The following is a 26,376-nucleotide window of genomic DNA, read 5'->3' as shown; positions in this document are numbered from 1 at the left end:
GAGATTTCCTATATTAAGTTTGCTTCATGTCTTGCTGGTAAAAAACAGGCAGCAAAGTATACTGTGATCACAAGAGAGACTCTCCGTCTGATGAACTCTGCCTGTGATGAGCACCACTATATTACAAAAACCTGCTCTACCTTACAACTGGTGTGGGAAATGTATCACCAGAACCAGGCAAGCCTCTTTGGGAACTATGCTGGTAAGAAGCAGAACAGGACATTCTTCCTATCTTTCGAGTGCATGAGACAAAATAAAAAGAAGTCTTTCATTCTCTCTTAGCCACTCCCTAACTTTGAACTGTGATGCAAAGGAGGAAACAGGAGGCCACACAAAAAATGCCACCATGCACAGGTATGGCATGCACTTCTCTTGTGATGTGTCCTATGACTTATGAATAGTTCACTTCTAAAGGGCAGAGGTAGCACCAGACTCAGCCAATAAAGCAAAAGCAGAGAGAAGTCCAGCTTTCTTTTTGTTAAGCTGAAATCACAGGAAAGGAAAAGTCCCTTCCATCTTTATTTCAACAGGAGGAAAGAGAAGCATACTTCTTGAAGGAGCACTTCCTGTTCTGAAAATACAGCATGTAAAGAAGGGAGGGAAATACGAAGCACAGGGGTTGGAAAAGCGAGAGGAAGACAGATGGGGTCAAAACCACAGACAAGGAGAGACCACAAAGCAACAGAGAACACAACTTGCACGTATATGGTCATGCGTGCAAGACATTTACGGCATGACATTTCTAGGAAGAGCTCATCAGTGTAAACATTTTCTCATCTTTCTGCTGCAATTCTGTCAAAAGAAACCAAACACTTACCTTAAAATAACAGCAGTTCTTAGAAACATTTTTAAGTGTTATATATTCCACTTCTGAGTACGCATCTACCAGCTGGCACAGGAACACCTGCACTACAAACACCAGTGCTGTGCAGATCGTGCCTATGCTCTGCATGCCCACTTGAACTTCATGTACAAAAATATTAAGGGCTACAATCCTGATTTCCTTCACTAGAACTAAACCTATGTTATGTGGGACTTGATACTTGTAGGGAAGGAAACCTGACTGCGAAATACATGGGGAGGCTACCATTAGGAATCATAGAGATCCCTTTCTTCTTTGAGGACCCATTCATATGTATGCCAAAAAACAGTAACTTGAGAAAGAGCTTATGTCAGGAAGATGGGTGCTATTAACAGCTTTGCTAATTGTTTGGTTCTGCATCAACTACAGTGCACACAGAGCTGTCCTGCAAGATATGAACTGTGACTCAGCCTTTGAGAACAGCAGCAGAGGCACATGTCCCAAACTGAAGAGATTGTTCAGCCATACTTCTACAGTAGACCAGTAAATCTTTCTGATATTTGGAGGTTTTCAAAAACCTTTGACTACAACACTTACTGTTCCTCTTACTACAGACACTGCAAATCTTCAGATGTAATGGGTCAAAAACTTTTCTGAACGTCCTTCAGTACCTCTGAAGATCATACCCAGAGGCATTATTTTGCAACTAGTGTATTATCTCAATTTGAGCCATCAGGGAAACTGAATAACAAGGTTCATGCATCCATTATTATTCCTGAAGAATAAATTGGAGAGCTTTGTGCTGAAGAAAGAAACTTATGAGCACTGATGGCCTGTTCATATTTAAACTATCATGTGATCCTGTTTTCATATATGAAGTATTTAAAAATTCACCACAGTTCAGTTGCCAACAACTTTCAGCTGAAGACACAAATTTTTTTCTTGTGTTTTCTTGTCTCTGGGAGGACTCTATAACTCATTTCTTTTCCAAACATGTCACAATCATTGAAAGCATCAAGAGTATACAAATATTCAAACCTCAAGGAAGGACTGTGTGAACACAGTGCTTCTAAAACATCATATTCTCCTGGCCAGGCACACAGGACAGATACATAAAAGATGATTCCTGTGCTGGGTATGCTCAAAGATTCAAGTAGCCCAGTATCATGTTCTGTCATGTACTAAAGGCAGATGCTTCAAGATGGGGGAAGCAGTTATTGATACTCTCCCTACAACTCTTCCAGCTTTCAACCATTTACAGCTTCCTGGGCCAGACATTATTTTCACATATATCATAGCTCCCAATGGATTCTTCTTGCAAGAATTTCTCTCTTTTTAAAGCAATGTACACTTTAAGCATTTGTACTATCTTGTGACAAGGAACTCAGAGTTCAGCAATGCTGAGATTAAAAATCAACTTCTATTCTGTAGTTGCTACTTGCTAGCTTCACTTGATTTCTAGTTCTTGCATTGGAAATGACCATGAAAACCCAATCTCTATTTCCCTTTACATCCCTCAGTATTTCACAGGCTTTTACCTTTCCTACGCTGTTTTGTCTCTTATGGAATCCCAAATTACTAAATTACTAGACACATTTGGATAACTCTTCTCATCTTTACTACTTCCCCTATATCCACTTTGATGGGGGGAAGGTTATAAGGAGGTTACAACCTCAGTATTTGAGGTACAGGCACACTACAGATTTTTACATTTTTTACATTTACATTCATTGCTTTATATTTTCCTTGCTCCATAATTCCAAATATTTGCTTTTGCAACAATTAGAAAGTAACAGGCTCAAGCTTTTAACAGAACAATAACAGTAATGGACTTCATACTTCACAGCAATTTAACTTCTGTACAGATGCTTTTTTCTGTACAAGCTGGCAAAACCAGCTTTTTCAACTGTTTTGATTTTTAAATTCTTCCTCATCCACATCACCCTGATGACCGCAAAGAGTTATAACAAAATTTTGAGACAGTTTTTCATTTTACAAAGTCATTCTGACTCTTCTTAGGTGTGACAGTACATTTGTTTAGCTGTTCATTATTCTTCAGAATGATGGCTTCTATTGATTGGTTAAGTATAGGCACTAGGCTTACCATTCTCATCCAGGTTTTCTTGCCAGTCTAAACAGGCTTTTTTACAAATACTGGAGGAAAGCATCAGCACTTGGGCCAAATAAAATTTGCCCAAAGTACAGGAATGGTCACTGAAAGCGAGGATTTTATTACAAAGCTGTCCAGGACAATTGCTGCTCAGGAGCAGTTTTATGATTTTGCATTCCAGCCAGAGAAACCACAAATGATGGTTATGGTAGGTACTCTGAATGACTGGAACCAAGGAAAGCAAAAGAAGGTTTGGTAGCAGAAACATCTCCAAGAACTGAAACTTAACACACAACTATAGACTGTAAGTTCAGGTTCATGAATACAGGACACACACAGAAGTGGAATATGCCACAAAATTGAAAATTCAGAAAACACAAGGGGTGTGTGTGATTATACTATTAACAACACAGGAGCAAGAACAAAAAAAAAAAAAAAGTCTTTCTGAAGAAATACTCTGCATTTATTTTTAAAATTTGTTCATAGATTTCAACTTGCTCCTACCAGAACTGAACTGAAGCCCTAAACAAATAACTTACCTGGCACACGAGAAATCATCTGGCATAAATCAACATTCAGTGCTGCAGCCCTCTGTAAGAGATAACCCCAGGAATGCATCTGGACTTCATAGCCTAGCAAAATGTCTGGGTCATATCTAGAGAGGTAGGGGGAAAAGAAAAAATGAGCTTCATATAATTTACAAAAATATTTCCATGAACAAAGTATAAACAGGATTGCATTCAAATTATGTTGAGTTTAAAAAAGACGCAGTCACAATCGGTTTCTATGAAAGCAGCATCTAGACTAGAAGACAATTACTTAAAACAGGCAATCTCTTAGGATTTTTAATAACATTCAATGGCAAAAATATTTAGAAAGGATATTTTCACTGGAATTTTTTTTTTACATACTTCTATTATTTTGGTCTTTACAAATAAAGAACAAAACTGAGGTCTCATCAGGGTTTATTGATGGCATCAGGAATTATCAAGCATAAACTGAAATTTAGCTACTGGCAGGAGACAGATGTGCAGTGAAATATAGCCATGCCTATGGAATAGAATTTGCCAGGAGGTTAACTGGAATGTTTACAGATAATATTGTGTCAGACACACTGCAGTGTAACTCTGAGTAATCAGAGGGAACTCCGGGTCCTAAATGATGACCTTTTATTGGGAGTTAGAATTTGTAGTTGAGTGAGAGCCCTCTAAACTGAAACAGAGAAAAGCAACTGTATCTACCAGTTATCTTGAAATACCTCTTTATTTAAGATGGCCTTCTTTCTAGAAGACACACAAGAAAAACTTCTTTTATGCTGTATCTCTTTCCAGCTGGAAAATCTGACTGGCTCAAGTATGACAAAGAAGTCAGAATTAACTTCTGACACAATCACTTCCAATCAGGCTCAGAGTAGAGCTCACCAGAGAGAAGGACAAAAAATGTGGCTTTAAAGACAAAGCACAGGTAGGAGTTAGCTCAGAGGAGACAGTATCACTTATCTTTTGAGTAGGTACTATTAAAACCACAAGTCATGATCTGGTGATTTGCTCAATAGTCTAATAATGATTTTGTTGGGCAGAAAGAGACCAGACAAAGTAACATAAAATATCTGTTATTTTTATAGCAAAAAAAAAGAAGAGAAATTTCAGTGGGATGAATAGGTGCTTCTTGGTTAGGCTGAATGATTTTTAGTGTATTTTCCAACCTCGATGATTCTGTAATTCTTTCAATGCAGCTAAAGGGTTTTGAGTTCTAGCAGGCAGCATTCAATACAACTGAATGACATCAGGGCAGCTGTCAGGAGGTAGAGGATGGATGATGGGCTGAGGATTCTGTACCATAGTCTATGCCCAACCCTACAACAGAATGCAGGCTTGTAAACCTTAGTTTATGGAGGGAGTGGGCAGAGGCCTTGGATTATGAACAGGAACTCTGTACTCCTTGCATCCATAAACACATTAAAAAATTACAAACATTTCCTGACTGTTGAATAAAGAACACCCTTTCCCTGAATACTGAGTTAGTTGTATCACAGACATTACAAATGAAACTTCAGACTTTATCAGGAGACTGTCTTCCCTGCTTATGTGTCCTAGCCAAAGGCAATGACAACTCATTTTGAAGATAGTAATTACTCTGAGAATAGCTCCAAAATAGAATTTCTCCACACTTCTGCCATGGACGCTGACCTTCTGTGAAAAATAGTTGAATGCTGTTACTCAGCATGGCTCTTCATTACAATTTGGGCTTTTGCACCTGCCAGAAGTTGCAAAAATCCCCTTTATCACCTACTTCTACTTGTGAGGGAATGGTTTTGATACAATTTTTACCTAAAGCAGGGGATTCTAAAGTAAGTTTTTGATTTCTAGCATTCTACAGAAAGTAAAAGAACTAGCACTTTGAATTTGGAGGGTATTTTGCTATCTGCTGTTCATGTTGAAAGAAGAATTACTTGGTTTTGGAGGTGGAAATGATCATCAGGAGTGCAAGCAGTAAATTTACTCAATATGGAGTACAACAATGGTACAACCCCAAAGCTACTTGGAACAATTTATGGACAAATGACTGAAGCTAGCCTGCAGTTCATTCCAGCATTGGAATCAGTGTCAAAAAGAGTTATGACTGCTTGCTGCTCTGCACAACATACAATGATTGTGAAATGATGCTTCAAAATTATTAATAGTTCAATTTCAGTTTTGAAATAAAAAGAAATTATGGCATGTTTTATACAGGCGTAGAATAAACATTACAAAAATTAACATATTTTCAAATTAATTCTTGTAACTAAACTATCCCAGTCCTAGCATGTTGCAAAACAGTACTGATTAATTAAAATGAGGGAAGTAGTCATTCGTTATCATATTTGAAAACTGGCATCACATAATTCAAAATGGAGAATCCGTGTAGATTTTACACAGGACAAGGCATTATGAAGATGGATTCCATGATAGATGCAAATGTAAATCAGAAATTCGTGAAGAACTCTTTAAGTGGTACATAAAACAATATTCATTATGCCAGAAATTTGCTTTATCTTATAAGCCTGTTCTGAACAGAAATAAGAACTGTTTGGAAGCAGCAAGTTGGTGAAGTTTGTCTTTCATCAACTGATGAAGGATAGCTGCTTTGGGTTGTAACTTGCCCAAGCAGGGCATTACCTTTCTCACTTCCTACTTTAACAAAATTAATGGTCTATTATATAACTACTGCAACTGAATATATTTTATCAATTCTGGAGGTAATCTTCCCATTACCTTTTAACCTGATGAACAAAATGACCTCTGTAATCTATGTGCATATAACCTCAAGAACTGTTTCTCTAGTATCCTTCAGATGTGAAGGTGTTTTTATAGACAAAACATAAAAGCCCTTTAGTTTATTATGGTTTTAGATACATGCCTTTTCTTCTATAAACAAACTGTATCTAACTTAAGAATCACATATTTTAACACAATTTTATGTAAATCCACATATAGCTTGGAAAGCCTATTAATCAAAAGATTTTTTAAAAAAGTAGTGTGCTAGTTTCTAACTCAGTATTCCTTGTCCAGGCCATTAGGGATCGCCTGTAATTGCAAATTACTGACTTCCAGGCTATCACTTTATAGCACATTACTTTGCTTTTCCATCCCAACTAGATACCACCCTTGTATTAAGGGGAGTGTCTAATTTCAGCTAATTTTGGCATCTCAAGTTTTCTAAATTGGTCTCTACTGTCATTGAACAAAAAGGCGTCTTTGGGTGAACCATTTTTTGTATTTTAGCCACCTATTGCAGACCAAGATCTTCTGGTGATGAGGATAGCTAATTAGACACTGACTGTGAAGAACAGATGTTTAAGTTTCAGTCATATGACTTATACAAGTCTAAGTGGAAAATCAAGGTAAAGTAGCTAGTAAATGGTGAGATCAAATCTTACTGTGAATTTCTTGTAATCACAGTCCTTTAATGTCAGCTGGTCTATATTTAAAACTTGGATCCAAGTGGTATCCTTCTAAAAGCATAAAACCCAATAAATGTACTACTGGCAACTGACTTGCTCAGATACTGCAGTAAGTTACACATATATGTATTTTGTATGTATATCTGTATGCATTCACAAGTGTATCTATGAATTATCCTGGAAGGAAAAAACAAAGTAACATTAAACTGAAGAATTGCTTTCTACTAAGGAGTTCTGAACTCCTGCACTACATATGCATAAGATCTACTTTATGCAACAGGTTTAAGAGGCCTATAAAATTTCTTGCACCTAGGAAGAGACACTGCTGTTTCTTGCTTCTATACTGCTTGCTCATGAACTACATCCCAATTTATGCAGCAGAAATGTCCTCTCCTGTAGCCCAATCTTGTGTACCAGTGGTACCAATGAACCAGTGTGGCACTTGCTGAGACCTCCCATGGTATTCTATTTGTTATTAGGGAAGAAGAGATGTCTGGAGCTAAAAGAGTACATTATTCCACATGGGAAAATGAACAGGCAAACCCAAAGTTTAGCTGATGTAAGCTTAGCTGAAGTGTGATCTCTCTCACTTTCTCTCCTTTTCACGTGGTGCCACAAAGACAACAGGCTGTGAGCTAAGAGGACAAGTTTTATGTTTCTTTCTCCTGTCTCAAAATTTTTACAGTATACTATGAAACTGGTCTTTGACATCAGTTCAAGCTATTTTATTAGAAGAAATTGTAATGAGACCAGCTGTTACACCTGCAAGAAACTAGTGCACTGTAATACTGTTATTTCAAAGCTGCTGGCTAGGAGTAACACAACAGGAATAAGAGGTGCGCTTGCCAACATATGCTCTTTTGTTAAAAGGCTGGGCCCTGATATTGCTTTGCATGCTGTTGCCACACTTTCTGCAAAGATGAAAAGCAGCATTTATGCTGGCAGGATTTAACACAACAGCATTAACATTCAACTCATACATGCTGCAGAGAGAAGAAAGACGATTATTTTCCTTTCCAGCTAAGTCGTATATGCTGCTATGACATCTCTTCCTCTTTCTCATTTGATGATTTCGTGAATGAACACTAAAGCTCCCACTTATACCTTCCCGTCTATTATGTGTCTGCTTTTCCTGACTGCTATTTTTCTTCCAGCTATGATTAAGAGAAAAAGGAGGGGGGGGAACCATGCCAGACCTATGATACAGACAAAAGCAGTAACTGTGCATAGCAACAGAATGCTTGGTGACTCAAACATGTAACTGAAATCTCTGAAAACATTCTTCCAGTTTGCCTTAGACAACAAAAATCCATAAAGTTGATACAGGACATTAGATACAGATTTCTACAGGAAAATGTCACTGATGAAGATGATACTGGCCTGGAAAAAGAAGGTTAGATTAGCACATCTCTATTTTAAGAAGAAGACGTTGCTAGAGCATTTACAGAAGAAGAAATATAACGCACTGTATCCAAACAAAAAAATTCATTAGCATTATACCTTACAAGAAAAACATAAAAATATTTAAGTATTAAGCATTAACAGTTTAATACACAAATGTTATCTCCAAAATGTTGATGTAAAATCTTATATTATACTCTGTTCATGTAATTCTATTAAGAACTGCTTCAGTGGAGACAAGGAGCTGTGGGCATCTGGTAAGTTTCAAGTAGCAACGCATCTACTATTCTTTGTTTCAAGCCTGCCCTGTTTTCACATCTTCTGTGTGTCTGAGATGGGAACTGTACATTCCCACATGAATTCCCCAAATTTTGCTCCTCTCACACCTGCAGGACCAGCCCTTTTCTACTATCTGTTAGCATCTGCTCTTAAAGAGAAGCAGAACAATTTGCCCTAAAAGTGAAGGAGAGGCCCAGACATTTAATTTCTCTTTCATGGGAATCCACTGCTCCATCAGGCCTGCACATCTCTAGTTTTCCTATCTAGTTTTAAAGCCCCATGCAAACATTCTTGTAGCATTCCCTTTCACCTTCCCCTCTTCCTCAGTCAGCTTTCCTGTGTTAGGGAAGTATGTAAGTGTGTTTACTCTTTTTCCTGCCTTTAGGTTCAGAGAGATGGTTCTCTTACTTCCTCAAGCAGAAAGACTTCCATTTTTTCTCCCGTCTTAGTGCAGTTGACACCTTACAATCAACAGAGGATCTATTCAAGAAAGCACCTCAGGCAGTACAACAGAATGCTTTAGGACAGCAATACACGTCCAGGCTCAATTTCAAGAAAAAAATAAATCCCCTCTGACAGTTCCAGAGAGCCTACAACTTGGATATCTCTGCTTCTAGGACATCCCCAGCAGCTGCACAGGATTAGAAGGATGTTGTCTCTCAGCTGCTTTATGCCAGTTTTGAGCTGAAGCCCTTTTTTTTGGTTTATAGCCCAAGGACAGCTCACCAAAGAAGGGAAATTTGGATCTATGCAGGTGCACCTCCCTCTCAAAGTCTATGACAGTTGTCAGGGTACCAAAAACCAATCTAATGATGCTTTTCTTTTTTACAAATATGTGCTGTTTGTTCTTCCCTCCCATCTCCAAACTCATATTTGTGGCTCTTCCTTTCTGTCTGTTTCCTGACTCTCAAACCTCAACCTCAGTATTCTAATACCCTTCAAAATGAAAGTTGTCTCTGTATAGACTTTGGTACTCACACTTGTAAGTACTTCTATTTCACAGGTTAGTCAGTCTCAGTAATAATCTCCTAGAAACAGAGGTGATTATTCTACTCAGTATTTGGACAAATCTGTGAATTTTCAGTATAGATGAAATCACAGATCACAATTCCAGAGAAACAACCAGGTCTTCTTCTGGTCTACTAGAACACAAGATGACTTATTTCTGTTTGCCAAGGGCTCTGAGTTAATCAGAGATAACATCTACTAATCCACAGAAGAACATTCAACCTGGTATTTACTTCATGGATGCCTAAACAACCTCACAGTGAAGGTATTAACTGAATCCAACTTCAGTTCATCTATTCCAGAGAACTTTCTGCAGTAATGCTCATCCTCAGTGATCAGAGAATAACTTTAGCTCTGCTACAAAAAGTTTGGGAAACACTCTTCAGTGACAAAAACCAAGTCAAAGACACTGATGAGCCATGAGTATTACAGAAGTTACAAATTTTCCAGGAGCACCCTGTCCTTCATCTGTGTGCTGGAAACAGTGACCCAGAATTTTCTACTGGGCTCTTCCAGAGTTTACACATATTGACAAGAAGTTACAGTTATTTATTTTCAATAGCCAGGATGGAAAGAAAACAAAAGGCCTAAACAGAAAGAAGTAGAAGGCTTGAACTTGAAACAAATAAGTATGTTCCACAATTTCACATATATGGAACAAGAGGAAGAATAATGCCAACTACTAAGAGAATGACTAGAAATAGGAACAAGAATTCTTAAACTGGACTGCATAAGATAATTCCTCATGCAGCTGAGATCCTTTCTGTTCCGTGCTCCAACAAGTTGATAAAGTCTGTTCCTGATATTGACAATCAAGAGTGAACAGACAGTCTGTCATTCATTATACCAGGAACTGGAATTTCAGTTTTCCACCTTTTCCTCCAGCTGCCCAGGAGGCCAAGAACATGAACCAAAAGCAGGCTGCAGTCATGTTGGGCATGTTGTTCAGTCACAAGAGCCTATTATTGTCCAGCCTAAAGCATGTATCAGAATATAAGATACTGATACAATTATCAGCTTGAAAATTGAAGTGATTTTGAGTGTTGATCCATGAAGATCAAGTGGTAATGCTTCTTAAATATGGCCTGATAGTATTCTTTCTCTAATCTATCAGACCTACTATTAAGTGCATCTACCAAAACAGCCAAAGTACCTAGCTTGTACTGGAAAAAAATAACACTAAAAAGATAAACAGAAGAATGTTTAAAAAAATAATTACTAATTTTCATTAAAGCTGCTTGCTTCTTCATTTCTCATTGAGGAAGCTTTTGCAGTCCACTACTTCTTAATTACATGATTTTACCATACTTCCTCCTTCAGTTAAAGCTACTCTGGGCCTAGACACTTGTTTTGTGCTTAAGAAATACAAAACATTAACTCCAACAAAATTTCCCCCTTTTTTTGCCCAGGCTACAGAAAATAAAGGGGGAAAAAGAGCAGCAAAGTATAGATGTGGTCCAAGTTGCAAAAAACATCTTTTTTGAGAGTCCATCAGAAGTCTGGTAGCTGAGGTGCTATTCTAGAGTTGTGAGGGAAGTAGACTATGATGATGACAGTAGCCTGTCTCTCCATTAATAGATCAAATCTTTTGTCTTCCAGGAATACAAGTCAGCTAACTCAATCTTCATGGATGAAGTTGCTGCATCAAAAAGATACACTAGCACATGCTAGAGAAGATCTCATAAGCATCTTGAAGTACACCAAAATTGCATGATTTTTTTTTTTTTTTTTTTGTTCTGTAATGCCTTCAGCATGTAGAGATATAGAAGACTTCTGATCTTCAGTGATAAACATGTACTTTAACTGCTGAGGTCTCTCTACCATATTCTTTCTGTTCTGTCACTTTTTAGACTTCCACACAACTGGTGGAGAATTTTTCATTTATTGTCAGTTTCTCATTCTGAGTAATCTTCCTAAGTTTGATGGAGCACTAGATTTCCAAGAAAGAGAAAAATAATATTATATTCCTTACCTGAATTTTGTCTTCTCTGAACAGGGATCTGCTGCTCTGTCAGGACCCACCCTGTGCTGGTTGCATTCAGCAACTCTTTTTGTATTCTGGCTTCATGGGGTTGGTCAAAGCCTTTCTCATCAGAGGTTTTCTGGTTGGAGAGAGAAAGAATTGCAAATGTACTCTGCCTAGTTTGTTTTTTTTCCTTGTGCCTCTATTCCAGCAGGGTGATTCAGAGTTTAAATCTGTTTGTTTTCCTTGAAATTTTACAGCTTTGCACCTGTCAGTAGGGTCTGGAGAGACGTCTGTGGTTCCACCTACGCACCAGGCGAGAGGGCTCCAGAACAGGCTTCTCAGCCTTGGTGGAGATGGGGAAAACCAGCAGTTTTCCAAGTTTGATGGAGCAGGGGATTTCCATTCAGAGAAGACAAAACTAATGAAGGAAACTGATTTTTCAATGAACCCTTATTTTAAACTGCAGCAGTTTCAGTACCATGCAGGTTTTTTTCTGTCTTGCCTCAGAGTTCCTAGAAAACTCTTCCTGTCTGAGGGGTTTTCTATAGCTCTCAGCACTCTTAATATCTACTATTCTGAGAGTTTCAGAAAGAGATGTGTAATGAATTCTGGGGTTAACAGGAAAGTTGCATGTTAAGAAAGATTACTGATATGGCTGATAAGTTTCAAGACAGTAACTCAGCTGCTTAGGAGGATCTGAATGTTCTTGCTGTCAGAGAAAAGGAAAAGCAAAAAGTATTTTTATTTGAAAGACCACCATGCTTGTCCACTCTAGAAATAAGCCTTTGAGGGAAACAACAACAACAACAAAAAAAAAAAATTCAGTATTTGAAAGACTGGCAAGGGTTGAAGGAACTAAATCTGCTGTTCCAAGCCTGAAAAATAAAAGCAGAACGTACAGATATGCTACCTTTTTACAATATTCACTACTTCCTGGAAAAGAGTTCTTTCATCAGTAGCGTAACTGACTTCTAGTCCTGTAACTCCAGATCTTGTAAGCAAGGGGGCTTGGTCTCTGCTCCCTAGAAAATAAAAGTAAAAAAAACTGTTACAATTTAGAACGAATTTCATTACTTCAGTCAACAATACTGCTTTAGAATACAACTGAAAAGAAGTATGGAACACAACTTATTTTTATCTTTAATAATTATCACAATTAATTCCATGGATTTATTTTGTTTCTCTTGGATGGAATAATTTTTTCTTTTCACTTTGTAGAATTCTCCATACTAGCTATCTTGCACAGATTCTCAGCTAGAAACAAACCTGATTCATGAGAAATTTCACTATTTTACATGCACAGGAGTCCAACTCCTGGAAAATTACTTTTAATAAGAAATATTAAATGACTATATGACAGCTCACACACTGTATTTATGCAAAACATAATTTCAGTTGCTATCTCAGAGTAGTGCTTTGCAAAATGCCTTACAGAATGAAAATGCTATATAACAGTATAGTTCTTTTTTTTAAGCACACTAAGTTACTGACAGAAATGGAAAAACATGACCAACTGCTCACTTAGTGCACATCAACAGTGTCCGCACTGACAGTGTCTGAGTAACATCTAAATTTGTATGCATGTAGGAACTCAACATTTGCCTTCCATATTAAAAATACCCTCTTTAAATGAATAATGCACAACATATACTCTGTTTTCTCTACACAACAGGTAGCATGATATCTGTTACATTGACAATGTAGATTTTAGGAACTGGAGTTTTTAACAGGCATTCTACTTCGACACATTCTTAAGATCTTAAGAATTAAGAAAAGTGTGCTTTCAGAAATAAATGTTAAAACGAGTACTGTGACTTACAAAGAAATAATAACACAAAAGAGGGGAAAAAAAGATGTATCTCAATGTCAAGTCATTCCACAGGGAACTCAAAAAGTTCTAACCAAGAAAGTATTGACAGCACACATCAATTAAAGCAACGAATGTCACAATAACATTTAAACACATCATTTTATTTCACTAACAAAAGCAGATCTGAACCTTTGTTTTTTCAAAGTATCATTGGACCTTTTACAGAAAGCTTTTTCTTGATAAACTATCAGTGGCACACACACCTAGGGAGCCATAGTGCCTATACTGTGGCAAAATCTTAGGACCATAATAGAAATATATTTTTTTAAGATAGTAACAAGCATATAACACCAGAATAAAATTCACTGAGAATAATAAGAACTTAGCTTAACATGATATAATAACTACAATACTTTGAAAAATACACTGGTAAAAGAAGAAGCTGTTGCCTTATTGCTAATTTTTTTTGGTAGGTTTTTGTCCACGCTTGAAATTTTAGACAGTATTTTGTGGTTTGATACACATTCACATTGCCAAAGAAACCCTGAAAGAAAGAGGACTACTTTGGGTATGTTTTTTGGTTTGAGGTTTTTTTTTGTTTGGGTTTTTTTTTTTTTTTTTTTACTAGCCTAAACCAGTGGTACTCAACCTTTAACAGCTGGAGAGCCACTTCTTAATAAAATGGAGTTGTAGAGCACCATAAAAATCAAGTATTAATGGTGTGATTTTTTTTTTCATCATGACACTTCAATGTGTGACAATGCTGCCTTAATGCCACCACACATTGATACATCACGACATGACACATCAGCATCCTCTCTCCCAGCAGCATTCTGTCTTCAATCCCTTCTGGCTGCTAGGAAGGAGTGGGGTGGAGGGGTGGAAGGGGCAAAAGGGCAAGTTTTTCCCCATTCTGCCCCACAGCTGCTGGGTGGGAGGTGATCTCTACTCTTACCTGTGGGGGGATCCCAGCAGCTCCTTTTCTTTCCCCCTATGGGAGGGGGAACTTCAGCGACTCCCACACTGCTGGTCCATTTGCTCAGTGCTCCCCGCGCTGCCTGATAGAGTGGAGCGCCGATCAGATGCCTACATTGCGAGAGCCGCCTGTAGGGCCATGAAGAGCCACATCCGGCTCTAGAGCCACAGGTTGAGTATCACTGGTCTAAACAAAGCCAAAAAGGTACAATAGAATAAGGGCCCCTGTTTAGATCCTAAAAGGATCAGATAAAACCACAAAAATAACCCTTAAGTAAAATATAAAACATACTGTCTTGCTTTTAACATTTTCTACTTGCAGCTATCCAGCAACTCGAGTAGGAAACTAAAGGCAGGTTTTCCTCTTTACACTTTTAGAACACTGCAGGAGCTTGTCCACAAGCAGGCAAACATGGATATTTTGCACACGCAAATGCTATTTGTGGTTTACAGCCCATGCAATAGTTCTTTGGAAGATATAAGCAGGAAAACTCCATATTTAATATGGCCATTCAACAAGACAAAATTAAATGAGATACGTAGTAATATAGATACTCTACTACATTTTGCTTGCTACTGTTTGATTACTATGAAATAGCATTTTCGTAAAATATAATATGAAAAAAAGAAATAGGAACCTTGGCTTGAGAGTGTCCTGCCTCTATCAATCACTATAGCACCAGTGATTTCTTTTTTTTCAGTATTTGGCAGTGCTGAGTCTGATGAGATGCAATAGAATAAAGCACAGATCGGATCAAACTCTGGGTCTGGTTCCAAATCTCGTCTTGTTCGAGCATGTAACTCCATACTGATGAGGGTAAGGTGCTGGACCTAGCAACAAATAAAGCAAGCATGTTAATCTGTTATGCAGGTTTCTTAAAAAAAATTGAGAGAAGACTTATCAGTGCAAATGTGGACAGTGCAGATATTTATATGGTGGTATTACATTGTAACTACAAGGTTCCACCTGATAATTAACAGAAGTAATTAACCATGCATCTTTGGATTTCACTTTTTTGCAAATACCACCATCTTAGGAAAAAGCTAAGATTCGTCATTAAACACAGCTTTATACTCAGTTATGAAAATTCAATATGTGTTTCTGAGTACTCTATTCTTCTACTAAAAGCAGAAAGTAAGACAAAAACCAGATAATGTTCAACTTCAACAATTGTAAATTCCTGTATATTTATTAGGTATATTTATTCCTTTATATTTATTAGGTTATATATATATATAACCTTTGTATATTGAGCTGAATCACATTTCTGAACTGATCAAGAACAAAGAATCACTCTTGGTCTTTCTTCTCCTTTCCCTTCCTCACCCAAGACAAGCACGAAGACTAAGTCTTACAGGAAGGTGGAAGAATACCTAACTTTACCTTCAGGTGCATTAATGAACTTCCACATCATATTGCCAGAGCTTTTTGCTGAATGGTTTGCATTTAGAAAACGCTAAACCCTATATACAGTCAAGTTTTGACTCTGCAGTAAAGACAGAATTATTTAATACTGTTCCAACACTATGTTGCTGCTCTGTTCTCTTGCATAATGTTGCTCATAATGTGGATTAATGGAGAGGTTGGACAGATTATGAGGGAAAAATTAGAAGTATTTCTGTGTACATAGGGTGCTCTGGGGGCAGCCTGATTTCCTCTAGATTTGCATGCTAAATAGCTATGAACATCACTGAGTGAAATTTTGCTATCAAAGCTCCATCTCCATTTTCCTCAGGATCACTGGTTTCTTGTGGCTTCTCCTATGCCCTTTACTCAGTGCAATCCTCCCTATCTCCTCTATAAACTGGCCAACAGCTAATTCCAGGTGTGCAGACTGTCTAGGAGCACATATACACAGACTGCTTGCCCTGTCAGCAGCCAAACACAGCAGTACTGTATTTACATTGCTTCCCTTTCTCCAGCACTTGGATTCCTCTCCTCACACCAAACATTCACCTACATTAAATATATAGAGACCTTTGAGATAGGCACCCTTTAGTTAAATGTAGAAACTGCCCAACAGGTTCAGAAGGTAACAAGTAGAAATACCAGGAGGGCCTTACTGATTGCTGCCAGATGCTTTAAGGAAACAATCCATGAAAATTATGGTCAACTAGTTTTTCAAGTAATATTTTTATGCAAAACTTACTACTTCTTCCTTCTGATTTTTCCCTTATTTTTAAAGAGAGGTTTACCATCTTCTCAACCAAAATACTGCAAAGTCTAGTTCTCTCTATTAGAGACATGGGACATCAAGCTGAAACTGGTAGATAACTACTTATAAGCTGCAGATATCACACACTGATTAATTTTTAAGTAACTTAAGGACCCAAGAGAAAAAGACTTTTAATTTCAGTATAAAATCGGCTTGATAAATTATAATTTTATAAAGTGACATGTAAGAGTAATGTTACCTCATGTAAAGATTTTGCTTCCTGCAGGTTTTCCACACTGACTTTAAAACCATAAGTATTATTTAAAGATGGTCCTTCAATCTGGGAAGTCTCTTTCTTAGGAGCATCGAGGGCAGCAAATTGATTCTTATCAGGCAGGGGAAGAAAAAAGGACAGGATAGTGAGAAAACACAGGTTGCTAAACTCATATGTAATATTAAATAATATGTAATATTAAATAATAAGATTAAATACAAATTTATCAATGAAAATGCAAATGCTACACTGCAAATTACTAAAAAGTCCCCAACTTTTTACTATCTCCTCATTTCATTTTTCAACATGCAAACAACTGTTGTATCTTTCTGCCTTTTAGGAATAATTTTAATTCATAGCAAAGCAAGAGGCAGTTTGAAATATTTAAAAAAGCTCCCAAACAACCAAAAACTCCCAGAACTCAAAAAAAAAAAAGAAAAAAAAAAAAAGTCTGATGATATGGATACCAGCAATTCTCTGTTCTCTCTTGAGCAACAATTTGTCAAAAACCCTGTTTCAGTCATTACTTTTTAAGGCACTGAATTAAAGGTACATAAAGTACCTCCTTGAAATAGGTGAATACCAGTATACTGAGAAGAAAAAACTACTGGGTCACTCCAGCAATGCACCTAGCCTTCCATTCTGTTCCAACAGGGAGAGCAGAATCACTGTTTAAGTAAAACAAGTCCAACCTCTTTCTCCTCTGTTGGCACACTACAAACTGCCCTCCTTGTTTTCAGAAAATGCTTAGAACATTGTCTGAAAACTGGTACATGTAGAAACCCATAAATATACACAGGTCTGGGTATTAGTATATAAAAAAGGGAAATCACACCAGAACTTAAAAAGGATGTTGTAACTCAAAGAGCAAAACATCTTTACACGGTGTCTCTTTAGTGTTTCATTAGTATATCACTATCCTAGAGCAGCATCCTCAATCTCCAACTTATGCCCGCTTCCCCCAAATTGATCTCATAAATTTCTTCCTAACTTTGAGTGTGCCCTGATTATACAACATTTCTACCATACCATTTTAAATGTATTTTCAAGATCTTAACAGCAAAGGGCAAAAACAACAAAGAAGAAAGAATGGAAATGTGTATATGCCGCAAAATAAAATACATTTGTACAGAAAATATTAATTTACCTTCATTTGTGTGGTTAGAAGTACTCTTCGAAGACCATCAGTATTACTTCCCCTCTTGTGGCTCAGTTTCTGAGCTTTTGGTTCTGTAAACATAGCAGTGAAAGACTACTTAGCCTCAATAGTATTGTCTAGGCATTAAACAACATGCAAGAAACAAGAGAGGCATTTCATTAACATTACAAGCAAATAATAAGCAAATACAGCTTTATTCTTTATCAAATCCAAAGCACAACTACTACAGTTTGGTATTTGGACATTTAGGAACATAAATAAGTTACAAAGCCTCACATCATTATCATTTTGAACACTGCAATGTTACTGGCACTCTACACTGAGATTATTTTTTTTGAAAAATACAAGCAATATAGTCAACAAGATTAAAAAATCCCCCAAATAAGCAATACTTCTGAATTAAGCTTTTAACCAGCACTTCAGAGCTCAGATACTAGAGACTGTTAGGAAGCAAATGGATGTTCCACTTCTAGACTTTTTCAATAGTTCTATAGTTACTTTGATAATAATGCACTGAACTTTTCCTTTAAAAAACTATTTTTAAATATATTTTTGCAGAGATATAATTTTTTTTTTATTATGTCAAAAGAAATAAATTCAGATTTGTGTGTATATTATTAGAACCACTTAATGGATTTACCTGCAGATAAAGGAGTAAAACCAAGAATTTCAGGCATTCCATCTTGGCTTTTTCGGTGCACAATGGGTGTACTGTGTAGACAAATTGATTCAGAATTTCTAGGATCTTCATTAACTGGAAATGGGGATGTGTCAAAGGATGTCCTGATATTCTCTTGGGTGCATGGAGAATTTTGTGCACTTCCAACATCATTTCCTTCCACAGAAGACAAAATAATATCCTGATTTTTCCACTCTGTGTCTTCTAAACTAGACTGTTTAGGATCTGGAGATGCCACCTGCTGCCAAGGAGGAAGCACTGGAGAATCTGGTGAACTGTAACTGACATAATAATCTTCCTCCTCTTCCTCTTCCTCCTTATCATGTTCTAGAGCTGAAGTAGTGTGTGTCTTGCTTGCACATGAAGTTTTATTAGAGTCTATGTCATGTTTAGTATTTACAGAAGTTCCTATGGTGCTTATAGACTTATCACAGGTTTCCTTGGTTTGCATTTTTGTATTTTCTGCCAAGGAGGCAGGAGAATTCTTTGTAGGCACTATAGGTCTTTCATCTTCCAGGCTAGACAAATTCAAATCTTTAGCTACTTTTATTACTTCTGTAGATTTCTCTTCAGACAATACTGCAGAGCTGAAATTCTCATCTGCCTTTGCCAGCTCAGCAGAATGACTCTTAGGCAATTTCTTGAAATGTTCATACTCTTCTTTGGCATGAAGCCATATCTGAACTTGCTGTTGGCTTGGAGCACACTTGCATGGCATTATGACTATTTTTTTGTCTTCGCTAGTTTTATGGCTATTACTTTCTCTTTTATTAACAGTAGAGTGACCATAATGAGGAGGAGATCCTGGTCTAGGACTTTCTGTCATTGCTGAAAATGCAGTCTTCCAGAGTCGCAGACCTTCTAATGAGAAGTCCCCCTCAAACTCGAGGAGGTCATTTGGAAGTCTGGTTTCCACTGTGAGAAGCCGCCCTCCAATCTCTCTGTGAAGAAAAATAGTTTGAATTACCGTTTTACTCCAAACTGCATTGCAGGCAGTCCTCCAGATGATAGAAAAGCAGAGTATTACTAACTAGTTTTCTCACTATGCCATTCCCATGGACAGTATTTTTATTTTACAAACCATGAAGGCACATTCCCACTTACTACAACAATATGCAATAAAAAATCCAAAGTATCATGAAAGAAAATGGGTATTTGGACTGGAAGCATAGTAATTTTCAACTTCAAATGGACGTATATCAGATGGGATCTTTCACATATCTGTGCCATATAACAGCATAAACAGTTACCAGAATAAATTAAATTTAATGTAATCACAATCACATGTAGACAGGAAAGCATTTAATACAGTACCTTGGCTTTTCTGGAGCATCTGAAGGATTGCTGCAAAATGGTTCCTGATAAACTGTTTCTGCGAGATCATGATCCAGTAAAGTTGCCATGATTTCTTCACGACTGGGTGGGGACATGAGAGGCTTAAGAATGTGAGCAGTACGAGGTGTAAAGCTTCCATTTTTTGATTGTGATGGAGAACTGGTTGATCTTGGTGAACTATCTGGAGTTGGAGTTAATGCTTCATTGTTTCTTGAAACATGTAATTCTAAATCCTCAGAAGCTGCATCTAGAAGTTCACCATCAGGTGATGACAATAAGGATGTAAAAGAGGTATTAACTGAATCTAGTGGTTGACAGGGTTCAAAAGTGGTTTCTTTTCTAATGTGGCTTTGAATCCAGTCCGAGCAGGTTGGCTGAGAAAGATTAAGAAATCTCTCTTTATTTACTGTATTTCTATTCAATTTGAATTTTTCATTTAAACAGACTTCAGTCTCTTGGGTACAAGAGGTATCGATAAAACTAGATCTAGCAGCTGAAGAATGAATGGTCTTCCTCCATTGACTATGGCAGTGGTTCTCACTATTATCTAGTGAGGTCTTCTCAAAAAGCTCAGGGCTCAGGGAACCAGACCGTATCCATTTGTTTGTGCTTGAAGAATGTTGCTTTTCTTCCTCAGGTTTTTGGTCGTTATGACATAGAAAGTCACTTTCTGCTGTTTGTCCAGAACTAAGATCCTGAACTGCATCACTCAAGAATTTCTGGGGCAAATTTTGATCTGCTGGGACAAACTGGCTTGCAGAATAAAAACTGCAAAATCCACTTTGCCCTATAGTATTAATATCAAAGTTGTAATTGTGGTCTGGAGATAAACTGTCTTCAAGTGAGTAACAGCTTTCAAAACCGGGGTCTGAAAAAAAAATGGGGCTGTCATTAGATACAGAATGATCAATGCGATTAGTAATAGGCTGGCTTGAAGATTCCATTTTTGCAAGTTTTGCTGTTTTTTCTTTAGGTTTTGTGCTCCTGGGAGAACGAGATTTTCTTGATGATGTGACTGGCCGTGACCTTTTGATGGCTTTATTCTGTTCAAGAGGGCATGGTATGCCCTTGCTCAGCTGTGGTTTATCTGGCAATGGCTCCTGTGCAATACTGGCATTCTGAGCTTTCTGCTGTCTCTTCTGGAGCAACTCTTTCAAAACAGCCAGACCAGACTGTCCTTCACCAAATGCTGATGGGGCCACTATATTCCTGTTTTTATACTGGGAGATGGGTTTTGGTTGCATGGTTGCTTCTGACAGAGGCCTTTGTTTTGTGGTTTCTGGTTTAAAATGTGACATATCCAAAATAAATCCTCTCTGGTTTTGATCGCAATTCAACTGTTTCACTGGACTCTTCAAAGATGTTACAAAACAGGTCTTAGGCAGTTGAAGTGGCCCAGGGTTTTCCTCAGATGGCTTAAGAATAGAAGAACAAGGATCAGAATGCTTGGACACCTCTGGTAAACAAAAAATCTGCTGTTGATTATTATCTTTACAATGCAAATAGTTAGTAGTATGTAACTGATCCATCTTTGCTGTGTCCAGAGAGTCACGAGTTTCATTTAATTTCCCAGCTGGTGGCAAATATCTGATTTGCAAATTTTTAACCTCTTCTGCTTTTGGAGAAGTCTTATCTTTTGAGATATGAGCATTCTGTGTCATGTGAGTTGAGTGATGAGATGGATCAAATATGTTTTGAATGAGAGCAGAATCCTTCATTCTAAATATAGCACTATGAGTCCTGGACCTTTGAGCACTCATTTTTGGTACTTCCCTTCCAGATGCCACGGGAGTAGATGCACAAGATGAATGAGGATCTTCCCGTGGAGCAGGCAAACACTGTGCATCTACAGGCTTATCAAGTTCCATCAGTGAGTGAAAACAGCCTGATGAATTACCTTGTGCATCAGCTGAAGGGAGCTGTGCTGACGGCAGATATCCAGCTGAATAGCCAGGAAGAGGACTGTCTTTGAGGCTGTGAAGTGGCTGAGAGCAGACAGAGTTGTAAGAAATCTCATGAGGATCTTGATGCTTCAGCACAAATTTGACTTCTGTAGTAGAGCGACTACTTCCTTTTTCATCTTTAAATACAACACGTCTTCTTGAGGATGCTTTTTCAGCCGTTTTTTGTTTTGTTCTAGGTTTCTTCTTTCCATCATCTGGTGTTTTATCAACCTGATTAATCTTTTTCTTTTTCTTGGTAGATACAGTGGGGCTAGCAAATTTCTTTTTACATTTCTTAACCTGAGTTTTTGCTCTACTAGTTTTTCCTACACTAGTATTAACAGTCTTGCTGTTGTAGATATTGGGCCCCCTACTAAATAAAGCTTCTCTGTCCAGATTGGTCAAAATTTCTTCTGCTTTTGGATCAGTGGGAGACCAGCAGCGAGGTGGAGATGTGTTTACTGGGCTTGTGCTTCTCTCAGAAAGAAAACCTAACTTAGACATAACATCACTATAGTTATAGTCACAGTCATCAGCTTCAGCACTGTAGGAAGGTGAAGGAGGAGAAAGAATTGTATGAGTCCTTTTTCTGAAAGATAAAGTTCTTTTAATATTTGTACTCCCTGTTTTTTGTGGTTTTCCAGCTTTTTTCTTGGTTGACTTATGTTTTGCTTTCCTTTTGTGACTTTTCTTTGGTGTTAGTGGATAAATAGGATATTTGGTTGCAGGAGAGTCAGGAACTTTTGGCCAAAAGTCCTTTAAAGGTGCAAGCTTTTTATATAAATTCATCTTTTCCTCTGTGAGTACCACTCTTTCCTCACTAGAATCTACTTTACCCAATTTAACAAGCATATTTTTTCTCCCTCTAAATCTATTGATGATAATATATTTAATAATAACAGGTGGCAATTTTTTAGAAAGTTTTCTACGCTTTCGAGACTTCTGAGACCCATCCAAACTTTCAACACTTTCTATTGGTTGAGGTAGATTAATTTTTGAGTTGTGTGTGACGAAGCTCGATTCACTGTCTTCAGTCTCGTAATTTACCTTCCGTTTTGTTCGGAGCGTGTATTTATTCCCACACAGTCCAAATGACTGCTCAGTTTCAAGAGATCCATCTGCAAACTGGCAGTCAGTGTAATTAGCAGTACTTGTAGGCATTTTGTTTTCAAAAGCCTCAAGAGGAACTTGAACTAAGTCACTAGGTAAAGCACTATCCTTATCAGGAATGTTACCACAAGCATTACCTTGTGTATAGCAGCCTTCCTTCACTGATGCAACATCATTTGCAGTCGCAGGCTCCTGACGATTGATAAAACTGTGCTTCTTTTTACTCAGTTTCAGCCTGGACTGTTTGTTGCCCTGCTGTAATTTATATGTCACGGGAGCTAACTTCTGTGGTCGACTGAGACAATTAGAAAGAACAACACTAGGAAAGAACATATAATGTGCTGCTTGTTGACTGAGGCTTGGCTTTTCCGCCTTGTGCTCCTGAAATTCTTCATACCTAATTTTAAGCTTATTAAGGCCACCTTCCTCAGTGTTATTTTCAAGTGAATGTACCACAGTTCGACTGCCTCCTGAACAAGATACCAATTCACAATTTTCTGTAGCTGTTGCTGGAAAAAAGCTATCTATACTTGCACTGCTGGATTTTTCATTTACTTCAGAGGACATTTTACCTTTGGAGTGGCTCATGTCAGAAAAGTTATATAAATTTTTATTCAACATGCTGTCACCAATATGGCGGCCCACATGCAAAAAAGAGACATCCTTTTCAGCCTTTCTAATGCTAATGTACTTCCTACTAGGTATTGGTCTGTTCACTGATGAAATATCATCTTCATAGTCAAAAATATTATTTCCACATGAAGGAACTGGGAGAGTATCTTTCTTGTTACTCTCTTTGTGAGAGTTTTCTGCATGGGTACTATTGCTGAATGGAGTTGGGTACTTGGCTGAGTAAGTGCTTTCTTTTGTAAGAGAATGGACTGAAAGTTCAGGTCTTGTTTCTGTGTTTGGTTGTGAGAGGTCTTCTACAAAATCTTCATTATTCAAAACATGGTTAGAAAGGGCACTTGTGTGTTTACACTGAAAAGTAATTTTAGCAGAAGATGGGGGTTCTAGTGTAGCAGCATCTTTGTGAAAGATTGAGGTCTTTACAGACATTTTGCTTGTTGCAATGATGGACGAGTGAGTTCGAGAACTTTCATTATTCAAAGGATTGTCTGAAATGGAAGAAAAGCAATTTTGTTCTAGTTTTCCTGTAAAAAAATAACCTAAGGCATTAAAAATTTTAATAGTATTTTCCTGAAAGCCTTCCCATCCAAATAAGAAATAAAACTCTTGCAAATCACATTACATTTATCATCATGACAACTAGAGACCCTGACTACATGAGTTCCTTTATCACAATCACATTGTCAGTACATTTGTCTCAGGCACTTGGTCAGTTATTCCTTAATGGCAGACTTGCATACAATTGTCAGAGATTTCATGCTGGCTTTCTGAAAGAAGGCTTCACAATCACTTTCAGACGACTCTATAAAAACAGACTGATTTCTAGAAAAGTTTGTACCCTGCTTTGTCCCTGAGAAGTATGTATACTCATTGGCTCTGAAAACCAAAAATCTTATTTAGATGACCTTCCCCATGCAGAAAGGTCATTGCACAGAAAGCTAAAGTAGCTAAAGTTTCACAACATGGCAAGGGCTTTGTATGAACTATGCTGTGCACTAAACATAGGGAGTTTCCTGCACTTCTGTATAGCAGAGCAATACAGCACCTATTCAGGTGTTCATGCAAGAAGCTTGCACCAGTTCGTTCGGTTCTGGACTCGTATCCATGCATCGATGTTCCCACATAATCTGAGACCAGCAGGTGCTGTGGTAATTTGTCCTGTGCAGACTCATCACATGGTACCTGATTTTCATCTCTTTCAGTGATACTTTCACCACATGTATTGCAGGATAAGTATGTACAGAGACGTGGTAACAAATTAACAAGCGTGTGCTTGCTCATAACCTTGCTGAACAAGTAGTTTGTCAGAGGTTGTACCACTGCAAAGAGGCAGCTACCACAGAGCACCTGGCACACAGAAGTTTGTTCATGCTACATGACCTGGAAGCATGTGCTGCACACTGGTGTACTAGACTGGGGACCCTTTGGGTCTTCACTCTCAAAGTCTCAACCAATTTGAGGATCATCTTAGATTCATGCTGCCTTCAGCTTAGCAATTTATTTGCTGCTGGCTGAGAAAAATAAAAGGAAGTCCCAATCTGTTTCTAGTAACATTTTCTAATGCATACACAGAGTCCCTGAGCTGTGAAACACAGCTGGGAGACACTGCCTATTATTCTTTGAAGGTAGGAGTCCACAGAACGAATGAGGATGATTAACTGAAAACTCAGAAAATGGGAGTTTGGTGGTGTCAACAAACACCTGGAAAATACCTTGCTATTCAGATATAAAAACTGCAAAAATACTTATCAGTCACATTATATGGACACAGATTCATGTGTGGATAGGCATTTTCTAATTTAGACGACCTGGACTGAGATCTGTTTTGAATTTACTGTATGTCCTATTATAAGAAATCAATGTAACAGTTGAGAGTAATATGCTTTCTAGCTGACGTGATATTTCACATACTTAAAATATGCTCAACTTTAAACAATTACTTAAGAATCAGTCTCTTTAGCCAGCAGCACCTCTTATTACAACAAATGAGAAAGTATGGCAGATAAGGAAATTAAAATTGTATATCTGACAAAAGCATATCATATTAGCAGTACATCAAATAATTTATTAATCCTACCATTATACCTATAAAAACAAAAGAAAAAGCAAACTATGTTTTAGCCACTGAACACAGAAGAATTGCTGTGGTTATCTATAATCTATCTAGTAAGATCATACAATTCACTTTCTCAACAGAACATTATAATGTGACTTGTAGATTTTCTAATGAAACAAATAATATTATTTATATATTTCTCTAACTTCAAAGTGTGCATTCTGTTGACTAATGTTATTTGATCAAAGACAGCATGTTATAAAGATGGCAAAAGATCTCTACAGACTAATTTTTTTTTACAGATTTTGAAAGGCAGTTCCTTCTGCAGTGGCTTTGCCACAGCATAGTTTTAACTCATGCAATCCCAAATGTGAATATGCAATCTGCAGAATGAAACAGAGGCCCAAACAAAAGCTCACTACAGTTTAGCATGTGTGGCAAATACTTGCAAAGAATCATCTAAATCTACATAGTATAATACATTAATTATTTACAATAATCTTAGGAGGGTAAATGATCCCACAGAATCATTACTTTTAATATCATATTTGTTTTTTTCCAAAGAACTGATTAAACTATGTCCTTTTTTGGATCATTGATACAATACGAAAAACAGATTCTGGTGATTCATAGAGGGCATTGACATTAAAATACAATTGTTTTTTAAGGAAGATGTTAAGGGCCTGCTTCTGCAATTTGTTGACAACTTTTCCTTCCAATTGAAACAAGGACTGAAAATG

The 26,376-nt window shown here is 37.5% G+C and overlaps 1 protein-coding gene across 1 annotated transcript in view; it reads right to left on the bottom strand.

Moving 5' to 3' along the window:
- The window catches only part of REV3L (REV3 like, DNA directed polymerase zeta catalytic subunit), a 115,493-nt gene that overhangs the window by 21,788 nt on the left and 67,329 nt on the right, over window positions 1–26,376 (bottom strand). The window contains exons 13-19 of the mRNA XM_053973713.1: window positions 19,877–24,068; window positions 18,524–19,503; window positions 17,872–17,954; window positions 16,710–16,835; window positions 14,933–15,125; window positions 12,420–12,531; window positions 3,452–3,567 (exon numbers count right to left, since the gene is read on the bottom strand). Of these exons, the coding sequence (XP_053829688.1) occupies window positions 3,452–3,567; window positions 12,420–12,531; window positions 14,933–15,125; window positions 16,710–16,835; window positions 17,872–17,954; window positions 18,524–19,503; window positions 19,877–24,068 (5,802 nt within the window). The remainder of the gene's footprint in view (window positions 1–3,451; window positions 3,568–12,419; window positions 12,532–14,932; window positions 15,126–16,709; window positions 16,836–17,871; window positions 17,955–18,523; window positions 19,504–19,876; window positions 24,069–26,376) is intronic.

Source organism: Vidua macroura, chromosome 3 (assembly GCF_024509145.1).
Source record: "Vidua macroura isolate BioBank_ID:100142 chromosome 3, ASM2450914v1, whole genome shotgun sequence".
NCBI classification, from domain to species: Eukaryota; Metazoa; Chordata; class Aves; order Passeriformes; family Viduidae; genus Vidua; species Vidua macroura.
This window is presented reverse-complemented; position numbering and strand designations above follow the sequence as displayed.